General features: G+C 41.5%; 1 protein-coding gene across 4 annotated transcripts in view; it reads left to right on the top strand.

Annotated features, from left to right (window-relative positions):
* Positions 1-5,240, top strand: part of SLC16A9 (solute carrier family 16 member 9) — a 77,938-nt gene extending 72,698 nt beyond the window's left edge. For all 4 annotated transcript variants that reach the window (XM_045842408.1, XM_045842407.1, XM_045842406.1 and 1 more), the window contains 2 exons: positions 1,853-2,773; positions 3,161-5,240. In XM_045842408.1, the coding sequence (XP_045698364.1) occupies positions 1,853-2,773; positions 3,161-3,336 (1,097 nt within the window). In that variant the 3' untranslated portion in view covers positions 3,337-5,240. The remainder of the gene's footprint in view (positions 1-1,852; positions 2,774-3,160) is intronic.
* The last annotated feature ends 12,103 nt before the right edge of the window (positions 5,241-17,343 follow it).

Below are 17,343 nucleotides of genomic sequence, written 5' to 3' on the forward strand. Positions count from 1 at the left end.
CATGAAAGCATAATCCATCCTTTACTTCACTTTACCCTTTACAATGATGATTTTTAAATTAGAGTTTCCTTTTTGAAAATTAAAAAGTACAGTTTTCAGTTTACACTGTTCCACAAGAAAGCTCTGAGCTACTCTTTATTGCCCTGAAAGAATTCCTGCATCTTTCTAAGCTCCGGCTGTGTTTTTGTGGGAGGCTGAGGAAACTAGTGTTTCCTATGTAATTTGATTGTGTACTTAGTACATCATAGATATTCAATAAATTTCAGTTGGTTGATTTAATATGTCTTTCTTATATTTTATGATGTTGAGAGCTACACTTAGTGGGTGGATAATGGAGAAGTTGCTTATTTTTCTCAATTTGAGGTCAAACTATAGAACTTGCAAAATGACAGTAGTATTCCTAAGTATCTAATGGTATGGCACTTTTTTAGACTCTGTACAAAGGAATTGTGTTAGACAAAAATGTCAATTAACAGTGAGCAGATGTTAATGCAGTGCAGAAGCACATGACGTAGTGCTATTTTCCATTCTTTTAGTTTATTTTCTGAAGTGCTTTGAACTTCTGAAGTATGTGCCACTTTTAAAAAGATAAGGGGAGGATTAAATTTATCTACTTACTATTTTTCAGTGTTAGCCAAGAAGATACTTACTATCTTACTAGCCACAAAAAGGTATTATTTTAGCCACCATTACATTAACACGTGCTATTAGTGAACATTTCATGCAAATAATTTGGGAGGGATTATTAAAAAGTTAATTTTTAAAATGTTAAAATGTGGTCCACAAAGAAAAATGTGTTCTTCCAAGTCTAAGGCAAAGTCACTCGGTTCTTTGTGGGAATTTTTGATCAGATAGGTTTTTGCTGCAAACATGGCGTCTTCTTGGGGTTCTGAAGTAATTTGGCACAGATCATTTTAAAAGTGTGATCAACCTATTTATCTATTTTTAACCAATGTAATTATTTCTCTCCTGCTTTTTCGTGTGACATTTTCAATGATATTAAAATTTAAAATACTCAGTTTTCAAAAAGTTGAAATTAGAATTACATGAAAATACTTCAGATTGATTGGACTGATGTAACATGCCATTCCTGTGTGTTTAGGGTGATCTATGCAAAATGAAAAAAAAAAAACCCAAAACCCTGAAGAATTTATAGCATTTCGAGGATGTGCAAACCAGGCATATTCTGTGATTTAAATACCCCATCAAATTCCACTTTACTCTTATTCTGTTCATAGTTTAGTAATGTGAATTATTTGTTCTGGCGATTCAGCAATGGATTTGAACTATCATACCATTGCAAATATCCCCTAAAAATTAAAATATATTTTTTATTTCAAAACTAAAATATATTTGCCTTTCCAAAGGGAATAAACATATTATGTGCATGGGACCTGCACATAATAAGTGCAAAAAAGTTAGTTGTGTAAGGTGTTTGTTGAGGACATGTGCTCCAGGATTGAATGTGAGTCCTCCTTAACACCATTTACAGCTTTGTGTCCTCTGGAAAAATTTTCAGCCTTTCTAGCCCCAGGTCACTTCATGTGTAGGTTGGGAATAATTATAGGACCTACACAGTATGATAATTCTAGGGATTAAACAAGATCATGCAATACAAAGTGCTTAACACTGTCTGAACTACGAGTGCTAATTCTTAAAATAAATATTCTATCAGTATTACTGTGATTGTTGCTATTGTCATCACCTTTAACATCCTCGCTGTGACTTTCATGTGAAGGCATGTGTGAGTGCCAGTGTCAAAAAGAAACTGAGCTGTGATACTGGAAATCCTTGTCTTGAGAGTCCCAGATTATGAGAGATGAAGACTGAACAGTTTCCATTTCCTTTTTAGGTTCAAGCGTTGGACTTTTTATATATGCTGCTCTGCAGAGGCTGCTGATTGAGTCCTATGGACTGGATGGGTGCCTGCTGATTGTGGGTGCTTTAGCTTTAAATATATTAGCCTGTGGCAGTCTGATGAGACCCCTCCAGTCCTCTGATTGCCCTTTGCCTGAAAAAACAGCTCTAGAAAATGTACCAGATAGATGCTCCACTTACAGCGAAAAAGAAAAGAACCTAGAAGAGAACATCAGCATTCTTGAAAAGAGCTCCAGTAGTGAGGAGACACGCAAGAGCCCTTTAGCCATTGATGACTGGAAACAGGAAAGCCTGCTTCACAAACACCCGACAACGATGGCACACCACACGAGAGAGACTGAGACGTACAAAAAGAAAGTTGCAGAACAGACATATTTTTGCAAACAGCTTGCCAAGAGGAAGTGGCAATTATATAAAAACTACTGTGGAGAAACTGTGGCTCTTTTTAAAAACAAAGTATTTTCAGCCCTCTTCATCGCTATCTTTCTTTTTGACATCGGAGGGTTTCCACCTTCATTACTCATGGAAGATGTAGCAAGAAGTTCAAATGTGAAAGAAGAGGAGTTTATCGTGCCTCTCATTTCCATTATTGGCATTATGACAGCCGTCGGTAAACTCCTTTTGGGGATACTGGCTGACTTCAAGTGGATTAACACCTTGTATCTTTACGTAGCCACCCTGATAGTCATGGGCCTGGCCTTGTGTGCTATTCCATTTGCCAAAACTTATGTTACCTTAGCATTACTTTCTGGGATCCTAGGGTTTCTTACTGGTAATTGGTCCATTTTCCCCTATGTGACCACGAAGACTGTGGGAATTGAAAAATTAGCCCACGCCTATGGGATACTAATGTTCTTTGCTGGACTTGGAAATAGCCTTGGACCACCAATCGTTGGTAAGATATTTATCCTAGTCAACCGTCTCACTGCTCTTCTTTGTCACTTCTCCAGATATAGAAATTCAGGTTATAATAATAGCACAGATTTGCACAAAATAAATCTGCATGGTAATGGTTTATTCAGAATCATTTTGCTATAGTTTAAAAGCCAATATTCTTGCCCAGGGATTTGTGTCTATTCTTTACTTGAGAGAAACCCCAAATTCCTGCTTCTTGTGCAAATTTTTGAGAAATTCTCCTTTTCCAATTCCCCATAGGCCACCATGCAAGTGGATGGAATATATATTCTAATACTAAGTGCATATAAAATTGATGAGATTAGAGCAAGGGCTTCATATCCATATGATTTTTATAAAACTCACTGTTTTCTTACTCTCTTTCCAGGTTGGTTTTATGACTGGACACACACCTATGACATTGCATTTTATTTTAGTGGCTTCTGCGTCCTGCTGGGAGGTTTTATTCTGCTGCTGGCATCCTTGCCCCCCTGGGAAACATGCAACAGGCAACTCCCCAAGCCAGCTCCAACCTTTCTGTACAAAGTCGCCTCGCATGTTTAGAGGAACATTGGAAGGCAGTGCAAGACTGGTTTTCATAGCGAAATTTCACCATGGCTGGTTCTGAATGAATTTAAAACAAAAACATATCCTATTCTCTATGTATCCTCTTTCTCCTGCATTTTTTTCTTTTTTTCTTTTCCCAACAAGTGGGACTATTTTGTTATGCTATTATTCATGAGCTCTTGACATGGTAAAAATTTTGGCCAGCCTCAGAGAACCTCCTCTGTGTAAAGAAATAATTTCTCTGAAGGCTTCATTAGTTCCATTGCAAGGCACCCCAAGGGGACTCCTCTGTTTCAAAACTGCAGGTGGCATGGTGAGTTGTGTGTGATGGCCATTAGGGATGAGCACTCTCTTGTCTAAGTTAGACCAGCTAGGAAATAGAAGACATTGAGCCAGGCAAGAAATGAAAGTACTGACTAAAACAGCCTTAAGAATTGCATTGGAGCAAACTGATCATTTTAAAAAAAAAGCTATTTTAAATTATAGTCACCAGTTCCATCATTCTATTGACCTTGGTGAAGCAACCACAGGTTTGGTGCCCGTGGAGCATCATGTGTTTGCTGAGATGCAGGCGATCTCCAAACAGAAGGGGAGTCGCTGTAGCCTTTCTTCACAGTTGGCCGCTATAACCTCGCTCACTTTTGTCTGTCAGCATCTATTCAAGCTGATGTTTCCCAGGAAGTGCTGATTTTACCTGTTTCCAAATTGGAAATGCATATTTAAACCATTCCGTTCTGGCAAATGGGAAACATCCATTTGCTTCGGGCACAGTGGGGATGAATTGCAAGTCCTGCCTCTCTTCTCCACCTATCTGCTACCATCACATTTTACCACTATCGCATTTTAATTCAAGGGCAGAACTACAAAGTGCGTGTGTGTGTGTGTGTGTGTGTGTGTGTGTGTGTGTGTGTGAGTGAGAGAGAGAGAGAGAGAGAGAGATGTTCAGAGCCTGTGTGGGACATAGGAAGGGGAAAGGACAATAAGAAGTTGATACCTTGATCCAACTTCATTCTTTCTTAAGAAAAATTTGGAAGAAAATCAATGTTTAATAAATTAACATTTTTCTAAAGAAATGTTTAAAAAACTTTTGTATGCATCAGAATCCTCTATAGATCCTTTTAAAAACATGCCACTCTTAGAAACTTTAATTTTGTAGTTCTAGGCTGTCGGCCAAAGATCTGTATTTTTCACGGACTCTTAAAGAGATTGTGATAACACAGCCTGGGCTGAGACTGTTATAAAACTGGCACAACATTTATTCTCTTAATTAAAAAACAAACAAGAAGCCATTGAGGTGATGGGTTTTTATAAATAGGCAGGTTTGGTTTTTAAAATAAGAGGCACTCTTCCCATTGTGCCAAAATTATTTTTTCATTTTTGAAATATGTAAGATTATTTCATACTTCTATGTTGCCTTTCTTCTAAGGCACCTGAAGCACTTTATAAAACCGAATCCCCACAACTCCTCATGGAGGTGGGTAAACAGTGCTTTTCTATGCAGTAAACCTGGAGTAAGGGCAGTTTCAGGACTGAGTCCGTCCTACTGGATAAGGAAATAGCAGGGCTCCGAAGTGCCTTGGACTGCTGCCCTCCACTCAGACTTCGGGAAACTTTTCTGTACCTCATTTTTTAGTCACTGTCAAAGGTGGTGGATAAAATTAGTGACATTAAACAAATAAAACTAAATGTTTCTTGTGTTGAGAGTTCCTTTTGCCAATATTATGCTCAGAAAATCCAATAACCTGATAAAGTTTAACTTTTATGAATTCCCCTTGTTCATCAATGTTGATAATTGTCCAAATGTGTCTGTGTGTATTAAGGTCATCCGATGTGTGCATTATTCATTGTCTGGGGAATGAATTTTAAGGAACAATAAAATATTTTTTGTTTGTTTTTCATCAGTTTGGTTGCTTTTTCTCTTCTTAGCCAGTCTCCCCCCCACCCCCAAATTACATAAAGTAACACTTTGCTCAAACGTAAAACATAATTTACCTGCTGTCTACTTTAGTCTCCAGAATTTGATGATTGGACAATAGTATTGACTTAGCAAAGTCAATTTTCTAAATTATTTTAACTGTTGTCTTCCGAAAAGCTATTGTATCAGCCCTGCAGAATTCTTTTGAAGAAGAGAGGACAGATTTCAAGATCCTTCATGGTCTTGTCAGTCAGTAATACAACATTGTTTAGCCGTACTCAGCCCTGTGAGATGGGGAGTATGGTGGTCATTTTATGTTTCAAAATGTAATTGTCATGGTTTAGACAACATATTTAAGTCAATTCCAAAAGCAGAATGAAAAGGGTTTGCTTTCTACCATGGCTAGGATATGGGTCCTTGCTGGGAGGGTTGTATAGAGATGTCATGTTTACATAAATATTTATAACTTGCCCATTTCTTAAGATTCAGTCTTTTAAAAACACACTTAATAATGAAATTACATTGATTAGAATACAATCTTTGTTTTGTGACTCAAAAAGTGTTTCTGGACATTGCAAATGCGTTGGGCTGAGCTGGGGAAAGGTGTAAACTGAGACAGTTTACTAGAGACCCTCTTCCCTGACTTGAATGCTGCCTCACTTCTCTTCTCAGCCTCTCTCTCTCTCTTCTCCCAGGAGTCAGTTGTTGATCTAATTTCTGTAGGGTGACCGTGCCATCAGAGGATAAGGTTCAGACACCAACTTTTAAAGGTCTCAGGAGGAACAATACCCAAAACCCAGCAGTTCCAGCCCTGGGAGGTCATGACCAAATGGTATGTCAGTCCTTTTCCTGGCTGGAAAGTCCCGTGACCTCAGAGAGCCTTCAGCTCTGAATATCTTAAGTCAGGACATCCCAGGAAATAAAGGAGAACTCTAATTTTAAGAAAGAGTGTCTCATTTTTTCTTTTACTTAGAACAAGTATTATATTGAACATGTAAAATACACAGTATACATTAGCAGTGCCAGATGATTTCTCCTTCATAGATAGCAATCTTGGGGTATTTTGCTCTACAGTCAGTTGTGTCTGAAGGATGCCAGTTAATAAGATGCCTCTTTAAATAATGAGTTGAACCACCAGTGGGTAAAATGATCAGAAATCTATGAATGCAAAGCTACTATTCGGAGATGCAGTATGTGTACTTGTTCAGGGTGTGATTCCTGGGTTCAGCCTTAACCCACTTGGGTGATCGTGAGCAAATTATTTAGTCTGTCAAAGCCTCAGTGTCTTCACTTGCCAAGCATGTTACAGGGCCATTGTGGGAATTATATAAGCTAATCAATATAAATGCCTGCCACATGCTCAGTAAGTATTGGCTATTATAATCTTTGCTATTCTTCTTTAGTGTATGTCTCCCCAGTACCCAAGGGAGGTGTCAAGTGTTCCCCGGCACGGGTGGGGGCAAATGTTTACCCTGAAGGGCTTCATTCAGAAGAGGAGTGAGGAGCTTTCTATTATCCCTACCCGGTATAACTGCCACAGCTCTAGCCCTCTCCCAGTCAGGTTCATGTCAAAATCTTTTATACCTAAGGATTCACGACTCAGCACTTTTTTTTTCTGGAATTGCCATTCAGAAGCTGTGACACAAAACAACACTCACAAGCTGTTCTTCCACAAATCAAATAGAATCTCCTTTGTAAAGTGAATTGCTATGGGAATTTGAACTTCTGTTTTTTCCCCCCCGAGCTTCGAGGGAGGCAGACCTGAAGTTGGGCAGAAAACAAAATGCTCCCATGTGTTTACTGAGCACTAATTAGTATCAGCTCGGGGCCCTTACCTCACTGCCTTCCCAGCAGGCCTTTGAGGTTTGCTCTTGAGGGAGTGTAATTCCTCGCCAGGTCTTTTGGGATTCTATTCCTAGCAGGTCGTGACATAAGTTCCTTTTTCCTACATGCATTCCTTGTCCTAAAGAGTCATTTACTTTTATTCTCTCTCCTTGCAAAGATTTAAAAATATGTATGTGTATATATTTTGAAGTTTAATCAGTTTTTTCCGAGTGATAGACTAAAACCCTTGGTTAACAATGGTCAAGGTGCCGTCCTGCTGTAGGTCACCTAGAAACTATGTAGCCACGGAGATACTGCTGTTTTCTTCCAGGCAAAGTTCCTAATGTGATAAGGCAAGTTGTAATTTCTCCAGCGTGGATCTGAAGCTCTTGAATATCCACAGTTCTAATAGGGAGTTTCTAAAGGTAGCCCAAAAGCCACTGGGACCTTAGCAACAAAGCAGACCAAATAAAACTGGTAAAGTCAACCTCTAAAAGATGATGGGTCAGTATCAGCACTCATTTGCATACAGTCTCTAAGGCTGCTGAGAGGGTCCCTTTTTGAGAACTGCTGGGCAGGGTACCCTCCTGAAGGAAAGGCATCTGCCTGAACGTCAAGTGTGAACGAGGGCTCAGTGGAAGAATCATTTGAGGCTAATGAGAGTGCCACACTACACAATGGAGAGAACCGTAAAGTGTTGGTTTGTCTGATTAAAATAGGTAATATATGGGACCTTCCTCTGCCCAAGACTGAAAACAACTGTATCTTCAAGGACATTTTAGCAGTCACCAGCTGAGGGGCATAAGCAGAGATGAGAGCTGTGTCTGTGCCTTGTTCTCAAAGCCGTGAGAATTAGGATACAGCAAGGAAAGGGGGCAAAAGAAGCATCAAGGAACCCTAGAAGCCAGTTCTGGTGGAACTGGGAATAGATGTCCCAAAGAAACCTGAGAGAGAGAGGGGGAGAGAGATCTTCATGGCAACAGCTATGAAATATCTCAGGAAGACCTTGTTTCAGGACCTGAAACATCCCAGTCTTTCCAGAAAGACCTGAAAATTGTAACTCTCAGGCATGTTTTAGGCAAGAGGAAGCCTCCATTCAGCTGGGCTTCTTTAGGAAGTTCAAGGTAGACTCTCTCTGAGGGTTACTGGCTTTGCCTTAGGGGACGTTGCCTATCCCATCGTCCTCTGGGGATCTTTGAGAAGGGTATGGACTTTGTAATAGGGAAGACAGTAGTTTAGTGTCTAGTTAGCTAGGAACAGAGGAAAGATCCCTCCTCTCCAGGAATATACAGTCTAGTGCGGGGTAGATGGAGATAGGAATGCAATAGGGACAGTGCTGTAAATGGAGGTGGACTGCAAGCTATAGGGACTAGAGAAGAAAGAAAGTGGGCCTAAAACTCTCTTAACAAGCCTTTAGCTTATAGGAGAGAGCCAAACTGAGGCTGAAATAATGAGTAGGAGTTTCATCTCACTTGACCAGTAGGACTCATTATGGGTAAAGGGAGGATAATGGATAAGTAGTGGCAAGAGATGGAAGGACTTCATATGCTGTGATCAGGAGTTTAAGTATAGTATTGAGAATCCATGCAAGAAAGTTTTTGTGTTACTACTGAAGTAAAATTAAGTGTGAAGTTGAGGACTTTTGGTAAATGTATATAACATGTAATTACCATCCCAACCAACATTTCTATCACCCTAGAAATTTTCCTTAGATTTCCCTCCACTCAATCCACATCCCCCAAGGGTAAATAACTTTTAATTTCTGTCACCAAGTATTAATTTTTCCTGCTCATGAACTTCATATAAATGGAATCATTTAGGATCTACTCTTTTGTGTCTGACTTCATTGGCTTAACATGTTTTTGAGACTAAGCCATGTTAAATTTGCCAGATAAAATATACGATGCCCATTTAAATTTGAACTTCAGATAAACAAATACTAATTACTAGTAAAAGTATGTTCCATGAAATATTTGTATTTTTACTTGATAAATCTGGCAAGCCATTTAATCTATATTGTTGCATTTTTAGTAGTCCATTTAAAAAATGCTAAATAGTACTTTACTGTATGAATGTACCACAATTTGACATTTTTTCTCCCAGTAATGAATATTTAGGTTGTTTCTGGTTATGAATGAAGCTGCTGTGAAAATTTTATACAAGTCTTTTTGTGATTATATATTTTTATTTCTTTTGGGACAAATACCTAGAAGCAGAACCGCTGGGTTGAAAAGTAGAAATGAATTTTTTTATTAAGACAAACTCTAAGTCTTTCATTTTACACTCCATGGAAGAATTCTGAGCTGAGGAGCAATGTGGTCAAATTTGCATTTTCAAAATATCCCTCTGGCAGTAACATCATGGAAACGGAGGGGGCAGGGTGAGGACAGAGGCAGAGAGGCTGTAAAAGGCCATTTTAAAGTCCAGTGAAGATATCAGATACTTGAATTGTGGCAGAGGAGACAATGATAGAGAAATTTGGGAGGCTGACTCAATAGGCTTCTTAATGCATTATCAGTGAGAGGTAAAGGAAAAGGGGAAGTCTGCACATATGGCTCTCCCGACAGGTCCTTGCTGAGAAGTGGTAGGGATGGTGTCTGCTTTGTGACTAAGCTATGTTTAGTACGGTGTCGGAGCACGCTAGGCTGCAAATCAATTTTTTTTCCTGACTCTTAGGGCCCATGCCTCTGAGAAAAACCTCTTTCCTAGTAGAAGCACCTGGGAGTCTGGGAAATCTCAAGTTCTTTGCATTCAGATGGGCAAGCCATTCCCTCCACACTCTGTGTGCTCCACTGTTTTCTCTTCAGTCACTTGAGATCATGGATCTGTGCCTTCCCTTCTTCTCCTCACAGCAGGTGACACCTGCAGATTTGGGAAGCATTTTTCGGGCTTTAGCACCACCTTGTGGTTTAGGGGGGAAGTCCGGAAGCAGGCTGCATCCATCTTGGAATCACGGAGCATAATTAAGGGCCTTGAAAGGCCATCTGGCTTTTGCTATCTCCTTCAGTCTGAGAGGAAATGAGATTTGTTACTGAATATGAAACCTCTCCTACAGGCTCAACTGCCTACAGAGAGATCAGGCGGCGTAGTGGGTCCAATTTGAACTAAGCAGAGAGTCATGCAGAAACACAGACCCAGGCGGCTGCAGTTCTATTGTTTAAATTGAATTGTGTCCACATTTCACAGATGACTTGGCTCAGCCAGTGAGCCTGGCGTGTACATCTGCTATTACTGTAAAATGTTGAGCTAATGTTTTCAGTTGCTCCAAGCTACGAATTAGCTCCCAGCCATCAATGACATACCCTGGAAACTGTTCACTGCATGGGTCTGCCACCCAATCTGCAGCTGAATTTCACCGACAGCCATGCTGGTCTGGCCAGCGTAGGTCGCCAATAAATGGCATCAGAAAAATGAGTAGGTAGGACAGAGCCTGTACTGGTATCCACCACCTCATGTGCTTCCTGTCACCCATACTCCTTAATCCTGTTGTCATTTACCTCTGCTGGGACAGTGTGTAAGTTCACACTTTCCTTACTGGTCCAGAGAGGCTGATTGATTGGCTCGTGGTCACAGTGTTAGTCACTGGTAGAACCTTATTGGCTAACTTGTCATTCATAGCGATTGCTTCATCGCACAGATGTACTATTCACAATGAGTCAGAATTTGGCAGAGATTTGCTTGTGCTGAGAGTGATGAGTGGCGTCGACATCCTGAGTGTCCCAGTCGCTCGATGTCAGCACATTAAGTTGATTGTGCTAATCACGTGACAATGCGTAAACATATCAAATCATCACCTTTTAGATCTTCTATATACACAATTTCTATTTGTCAGCTCTATTTCAATAAAGCTGGGGAGAAAGGACCCAAGGGGACTTGTTTAACTATTGTCACCAGTTTCAATCCAAGTTCTACCCTTCATTAGATGTGTAGCTTGGACATAACGTCTGTTGGTGATATTTCTGTGCCTCAGTTTCCTGTTTTGATTCAATGAATTAATACATATAAAGGCCTTAAACAGGGGCTAGGACCTGTTCAGGACTCACTGATGATGACAATCAGGGCTGGGACTAAGTGAGGGTGCACAGTGACCCTGAACAGGAGTGCCTCACTGGCCTCATGCTAACCCTGGCCCTGATGACAATGACGATGATGAAAGTAACACTTACATGGCATTTGTCTTAGTTAGTTTGGGCTGTGAAGACAAAGTACCATAGACTGGATGGATTATAAACAGAAATTCTTTTCTCATGCTGCTGGAGGCTGGAAGTCTGAGATCAGGATGCTGAAATGGTTGGTTCCAGTGAGGACCATCTGGTTTGCGAATGGCTGTCTTCTCATTGTATGCTGTCACATCAGAGAGCAGAGAGGGAGGTTTACCTGAGAGGAAGTTTTAACAGGGACTCCGGGGGAGAGAAACAGTGCAAGAGACTTATGTAGGTAGACAGGCTTGGAATGGAGAGGAGAGAGAGGGAGCAAGAAAGGGGTAGACTGCAGGGCCCTGGACAGGGCCTCCCTGACTCATGGCTTTTGGCAAAGCACAGCTTTGCTGACCCTTTATGTCCGACACAAGTGAACTGGGGGCCACGTGACAATGAGCGGAGCTCCTTCCTTGTCAGGAAATGTACATCTGCTGAGAGGATTCTAACTATTTATTCCAACAAGGGCCAGGGACAATGATTAACTAGCTGGGTAAAGCAGTTTAAGCCCTCTCCACTCCACCCCCCAAATTAATCATGGCCTGTGTTGTTGTTTCTTCCCCCTTTGTTAGGGTCATAAGGCACATGCAATTCCAAATTCTAAGTGAGAACAGGCACAGCAACTGACTTGGAAGGCTCCTGGATTAGAGACCATGCTGTGGGGTCCTGCCAGCTCCCGGCCTCACTGTTCAAATGTTTGCTAAGGCTCTTGGGCTACTCTACCAGTCACATCTGTGTCTGTGAAAGGGGCTTAAGTGGCACAAGAGAAACCTCAGAAATAAACATTGCTTCCTGCCAGGTGACCTCTGCACACATACTTCCTGTGCGAATCTCTCCTTTGGGTCAAGGCATTGGAAATCCTTAAAAGTACAGTTCTACTAAGGGAGTGATTCAAGTTCTTATCTGCCTCTTTGACCTTAGCATAGAAGTACACATTATATGAATTTTGTGGAAGGTGAGTTTTGATGCAGGTAAGTAGTATATTCCAGGAAGGGAAATGTCAAAATGTAACATTGCAGAGGGAAGGAACATTCCTTCTCATGCTTACACCATCCCCCGTGTGTGTGTGTGTGACATATAACACACACACACACACACACACACACACACACACAACACAGGCATAGAAAAGATGAAGAGTCTACAAGTGGGAAGCACAACCACACAGGCTGCATACCCTGAAGACTGAGTGAATTTGCCTAGCATCTATCTGGCTTGGGCGACCAGGCAGCCACCAGGCTCTTCTGTTGGCCCTTGCAGGCACGAGGGAATGTTTAGTGCTGAAATGCTATTCCCAGAGCTGGATCCTAAGGGCACTATCAAATCTCGATGGGGGGGAAGACTTGGAGCCAACATGGGCCAATAAGTTACAGGCCCCACCATTGGAATGCAAGACCCAAGGCATGCCCAGAGCTGAGCATCGCAGAGCTGCCTGTCCTCAGGGAGCTGGGCAGGACTTGGGGGTGGGGGGAGCAGTCTCTGAGTCTCTTTGAATTCCAGGGTCTAGAAACAAACCAGAAGAACTAAGGGATTGAAACTCTTGTCCTCATAGGAGACACAAAGAATGGGGTTCAAACTCCTGTTCTTTGCTTTCCTAAGTGTATGACTTAGGATGCTTAGATAATATTTACTCCCTCATGTAACAGGAGGTTGAGATCCTGGGCAGTTCCAAGGCTGGTGAAGTATTTCCATTAATTCCATCAGGTATTTTGTTCTCTTTATCCTTTGCTCCGCCATCATCAGTATGTTGGCTTGGGTCCTCAGAAATATTGTCATATTATCTTATGATAGAAGTTGGATGTCATAATTTCAGGCATCCCACTCCCACACAATTACAACTAAAGACAAAAAAAAGTTGGGGAGAGGTGGTTTCTTCTAATGTACACCTTTTTGTAAGGAAGGGAACTCTCAGAAGCCCCTCGAGACTTCTCTCTGAGAACCGCTGGCCGGGGTGAGTCACATGCCCGTGCCCTAGCTGCCACATTTTCAGCCTCTAGAGTGAGATGTGAGCTCTGCCGGCAGAGGACAATGCAGTCAGACAGGCAGTCAAGCATCTGAAACTCAGGGTGAGAACATCAATTTCTCTGTCCTCAGTGTCTTCATTCGTAAATGGGTGTTTCAGAATTATGGTCTGCTGTAGACCGAATGTTTGTGCTTCTCCCGCTCCCCCAATTCATTCGTTGAAACTTAATATCCAGTGTGATGGGATGAGAAGGTGGAGCCTTTGGGCCACTGCTCCGCCCTCATGAATGGGATTAGTTATCCTATGAAGGGGCTCTGGAGAGCTCCTTTACCCCTTCTGCCACGTGAGGACACAATGAAATGATGGCCACCCATGAACCACAAAGTGAACCTCACTAGACACCTTGCTCTTGAACTTTTCCACCTCCAGAACTGTGAGAAATACACTCTCTGATACTCACTCTGTGGTATTCTCTTACAGCAGCCTGAGCTAAGACATGGTCCTAGCAGAATGCCCGATACGCTAGATGAGCTCAGTGAGGCTGTTGCTCCACCTTCAGTATCCATAGCTCAAGAATTTCAGGAGCCTATTGTCCCAATAGTCATGTGGGTTTGGGTCGTGAGGACAAATGATGGAGGTAAGTGAATTTGACTTAGGTAGAGGTGACCTCTTCTGAATAGGCTTTAGAGAAGAGCATGATAGGGTAGTAATAAGGAAGAAGGAGCAGGAGGGGGTAAATTCCACAAGAAAGAAAGATGGCTGAGAATTTTTCCTACTGATATGAGCAAAGCACTTCAGAATGTGCCTATTCCTAAAACCTATTTCACGATCCCTCTTAAAAAGCTGAGGACCCTATCCTAGCCGCATTTCCATCAGTGCCAGTTCAAACAGTATTGTGGTAAAACAGAGGCAGCAGACACCAGTCCTGGCCAATGTGACCTGGTTGACAGCCCCCTTGCTGAGCAGAGGAGGCGTATGTGGATTGCCTGGACATTCATACGCAGCCATCCTGGCAAGAAGGTTACAGAGACCATGGACAAGGCACCCTGAGAATCCACAGAAGGCCAGGACAGTTGTGATGCTCAAAGGGGGATGGGCAATTCATATTCAAACAAAGGAAAAATAGGAAAATACTGTTTGGGAAACCACAATGGAAGCACTACTTTAGGCAGGCATGACTAAGTTGTGTTAAAACCGCTAGATGGGTGGTTGAAGGACAATGGGACATTCCCATAGCACCAACGTGATACCACATGGACAAAGATGCAAGTGCAAGGTGAACACTTTGCAGCACAGTGTGCCAGCATATTGCCAGTGCTGCACTGATCCAGGGCTCAGGGGTCACATGTCAGTGGTGCTACGATGGTGCTTCCGATGAGATGCAGCTTGAAGCCACCACACCTTTAGATTGAACTGCTGTTGTACAAGAACAGCAGATCGACACTGCAAGAAAGCAACAAAGACAAACCCAGAAGGTGGGGAGTTCTCCTGGACATTTGCAGCCACATAGTTCACAAGTCAGGGGGCACTGAATTAGGGTAAAAGAAGCTGAAGGGAAAGAATTAAAAGATGCAATGCCATCATTGTCCTGGACTGGATATTGGTTTCAGCAAACCAGCTGAAGATATTTTGAAGTCAATTGGGAAAATATGGATATTGTCTGAATATTAGTTGAAATATAATGTAGTAGATATCATTGATTCAAAAAACTAAATGTTAAGCACACACATATATGTACACACGTTTACAGAAAATGACTGAGAATGACACGCACTAAGGTGTTAACAGTGGTGATCTATGCACGGTAAGAGTTTCACTTGTTTGTATTTTATTTTACTTTTACAATGCATATGCCCCATTTCTATAATAATAGCTTATTTTTAAAAGGTTGTTTTGAAAGTTATTAAACCAATCATGCAAACAAGGGAGAGGATGGAAAACACAAGTGTTTAATTCTCAATTTTGCTGAAATCTGGCTTGATCTAGAAAAAATACCCATGATGAATAGCTGTATTGTTTGTTCTCACTCTCCATTTCATCTCGGGAGCAATTGTTAAAGCAGCTGGAAGCGGCTTTCTCCAATATTTCCTGTCTGCCACGCAACTGTAATCCATCCGGCCACTTCCACCCCGCAAAGGCATTTTCTCAGCAGGGCCCCTGGAACATATTTGAAAGCCTAAGAACTTCCAGTATGAGTATAATAAATGCTTTGGCTTTTTAATTGTTGGAATGCACAGCCTCTCCCCACCCCTGGCCCTGAAAAGCTGAGACTCTGAGTCAGGAAGTGACTGCTCAGGGACAGAGCTAGCCAGAGGACAGGAACACAGGTTTTCTGAATTTCTTTCTTCTGATAAATTAATTCACTCATCAGATTTTTATTGATCCTCTATTCTAGCTGGGTACTGAGGGGAGTGAAGTGATGCAGGCACTTGTTCCTGCCCGTAATCCTGACCCTCTCTCAGAGGGGTGCGTCGTTTCTCAGGAATGCCTTCCCCTGGGCTCAAAAGACCCTTGTCTTTTTGGTAATGAACTAAACATCCAACTGTGCTTATATGAATTTTCACATGATAGATGAGAGATTCTTAGTTCAACATTAAAGTTCAATTACAGGAGCAAAGTGTACCTCCTTACTGGGAAAGTCAGTAATCCAATGGTTATATGTGGGGAAATAAAAGAGAAACTTCTATGCATAATAAGGGCTTCTGTCTAAAACACACTGTATCCTGGCGAAAGTGTTCTTTACCACATTCTCTGACATGCAAATAGCCCTCTTAAGGGATTTAGGGACTCACTCTCTCATGGATTAATCATTTTGCTAGTATTTCTTACATGAGTATTGAGGGAGAAGCCACAATTCAGGTGCCACTGAAATAAGAAAGGCTGGGCTCAGCATTTACCTTTTAATCCTTCCTATTTTCTGTGGCAGGAGACTCGCATCCCTCCCACCCCCCTCCCTGAGGGACAGTGCAGGACACAGAAAGAAATTGTTCCAATAAACAGTATTGATTGTTTCAGCAGCACAGGCAGGGCCTGAATCCTTGTTCCTGCTTTCCTCTGGAACTCCGTATTGTAAAGCACTGTAAAAGTACATTCCATATTGCCCAAAATATAAGACAAATATCCACGAGTCCATATTAATAAGAGTAAATGACTGGATAAATTAACAAATGGGAGAAGAGGCAAATTCCTTGTGCAGAAGGATTCCAAGTAATTTATGTAGATATTCCACCCTCGATGAAGCTTAAAACCCTATTTCTTAACTGTGGGCTACACAGAGTGACTTCCTCCCTACGAGTACAGTGTGCAAAGGGGGAGGGCAGAAAGAGGACTGTACAATGGAGAATTTGGCAAATGCTACTGTTTTAGCCAGTTGATCAAGGTCAACATCAATAGCTATATAGCATGTTAGTAATATACACCCTTGCTGCAATGTGACGAAAATGTTACTCTACCTCTATGATCTTCCTCACCCCCAAAACCTATATATAGCCCTAGTCAAATCATAAGGAAAACATCAGACAAACCCCAACTGTGAGACCTCCTACAATACACCTGATCAATACTCCAAAACTGTCACGGCATTCGACAACAAAGAAACTCAGAAACTGTCGGAGCCAAGAGGGGCCTAAAGAGATACAAATACTAAATGTAATGGGGTATTCTGCATGAGACTATGGAACAGAAAAAGGACATCGAGTAAAAACTAAGTCTAAATGCATTAGTGACTTAAGTTAATGGTAATAAAGTATCAGGATTGGTTTATTAATTGCCACAAATATAATTGTCCTAATGTTAGGTGTTAATAAAGGAACCTGTGTGTGGGGTGGGTATATGAGAACTCTGTATTATCATTTCAATTTTTAAAAGACATTTAAAACTATTCTAAAAAACAAACTGTATTTTAAAACATGCATTCTTTGCCAAGGAGTTGGGGGGGGATCTTGCATTGAACCTTAGGGGTGAGCCCTGAGGGCAGCTGTTCTGTCAGAGACACTAAACACTGAGGTGGCCGTGAAACGTGGTATATGACAATTCTGTCACTTCGGGGGCTATTTCTTTAGAAGATTAGCTTTGTCAGATTACATAATCTAAATAGTGCATATGAA

This window comes from Phyllostomus hastatus, unplaced genomic scaffold (assembly GCF_019186645.2).
Source record: "Phyllostomus hastatus isolate PE091 unplaced genomic scaffold, TTU_PhHast_1.1 phas_contig_38, whole genome shotgun sequence".
NCBI classification, from domain to species: Eukaryota; Metazoa; Chordata; class Mammalia; order Chiroptera; family Phyllostomidae; genus Phyllostomus; species Phyllostomus hastatus.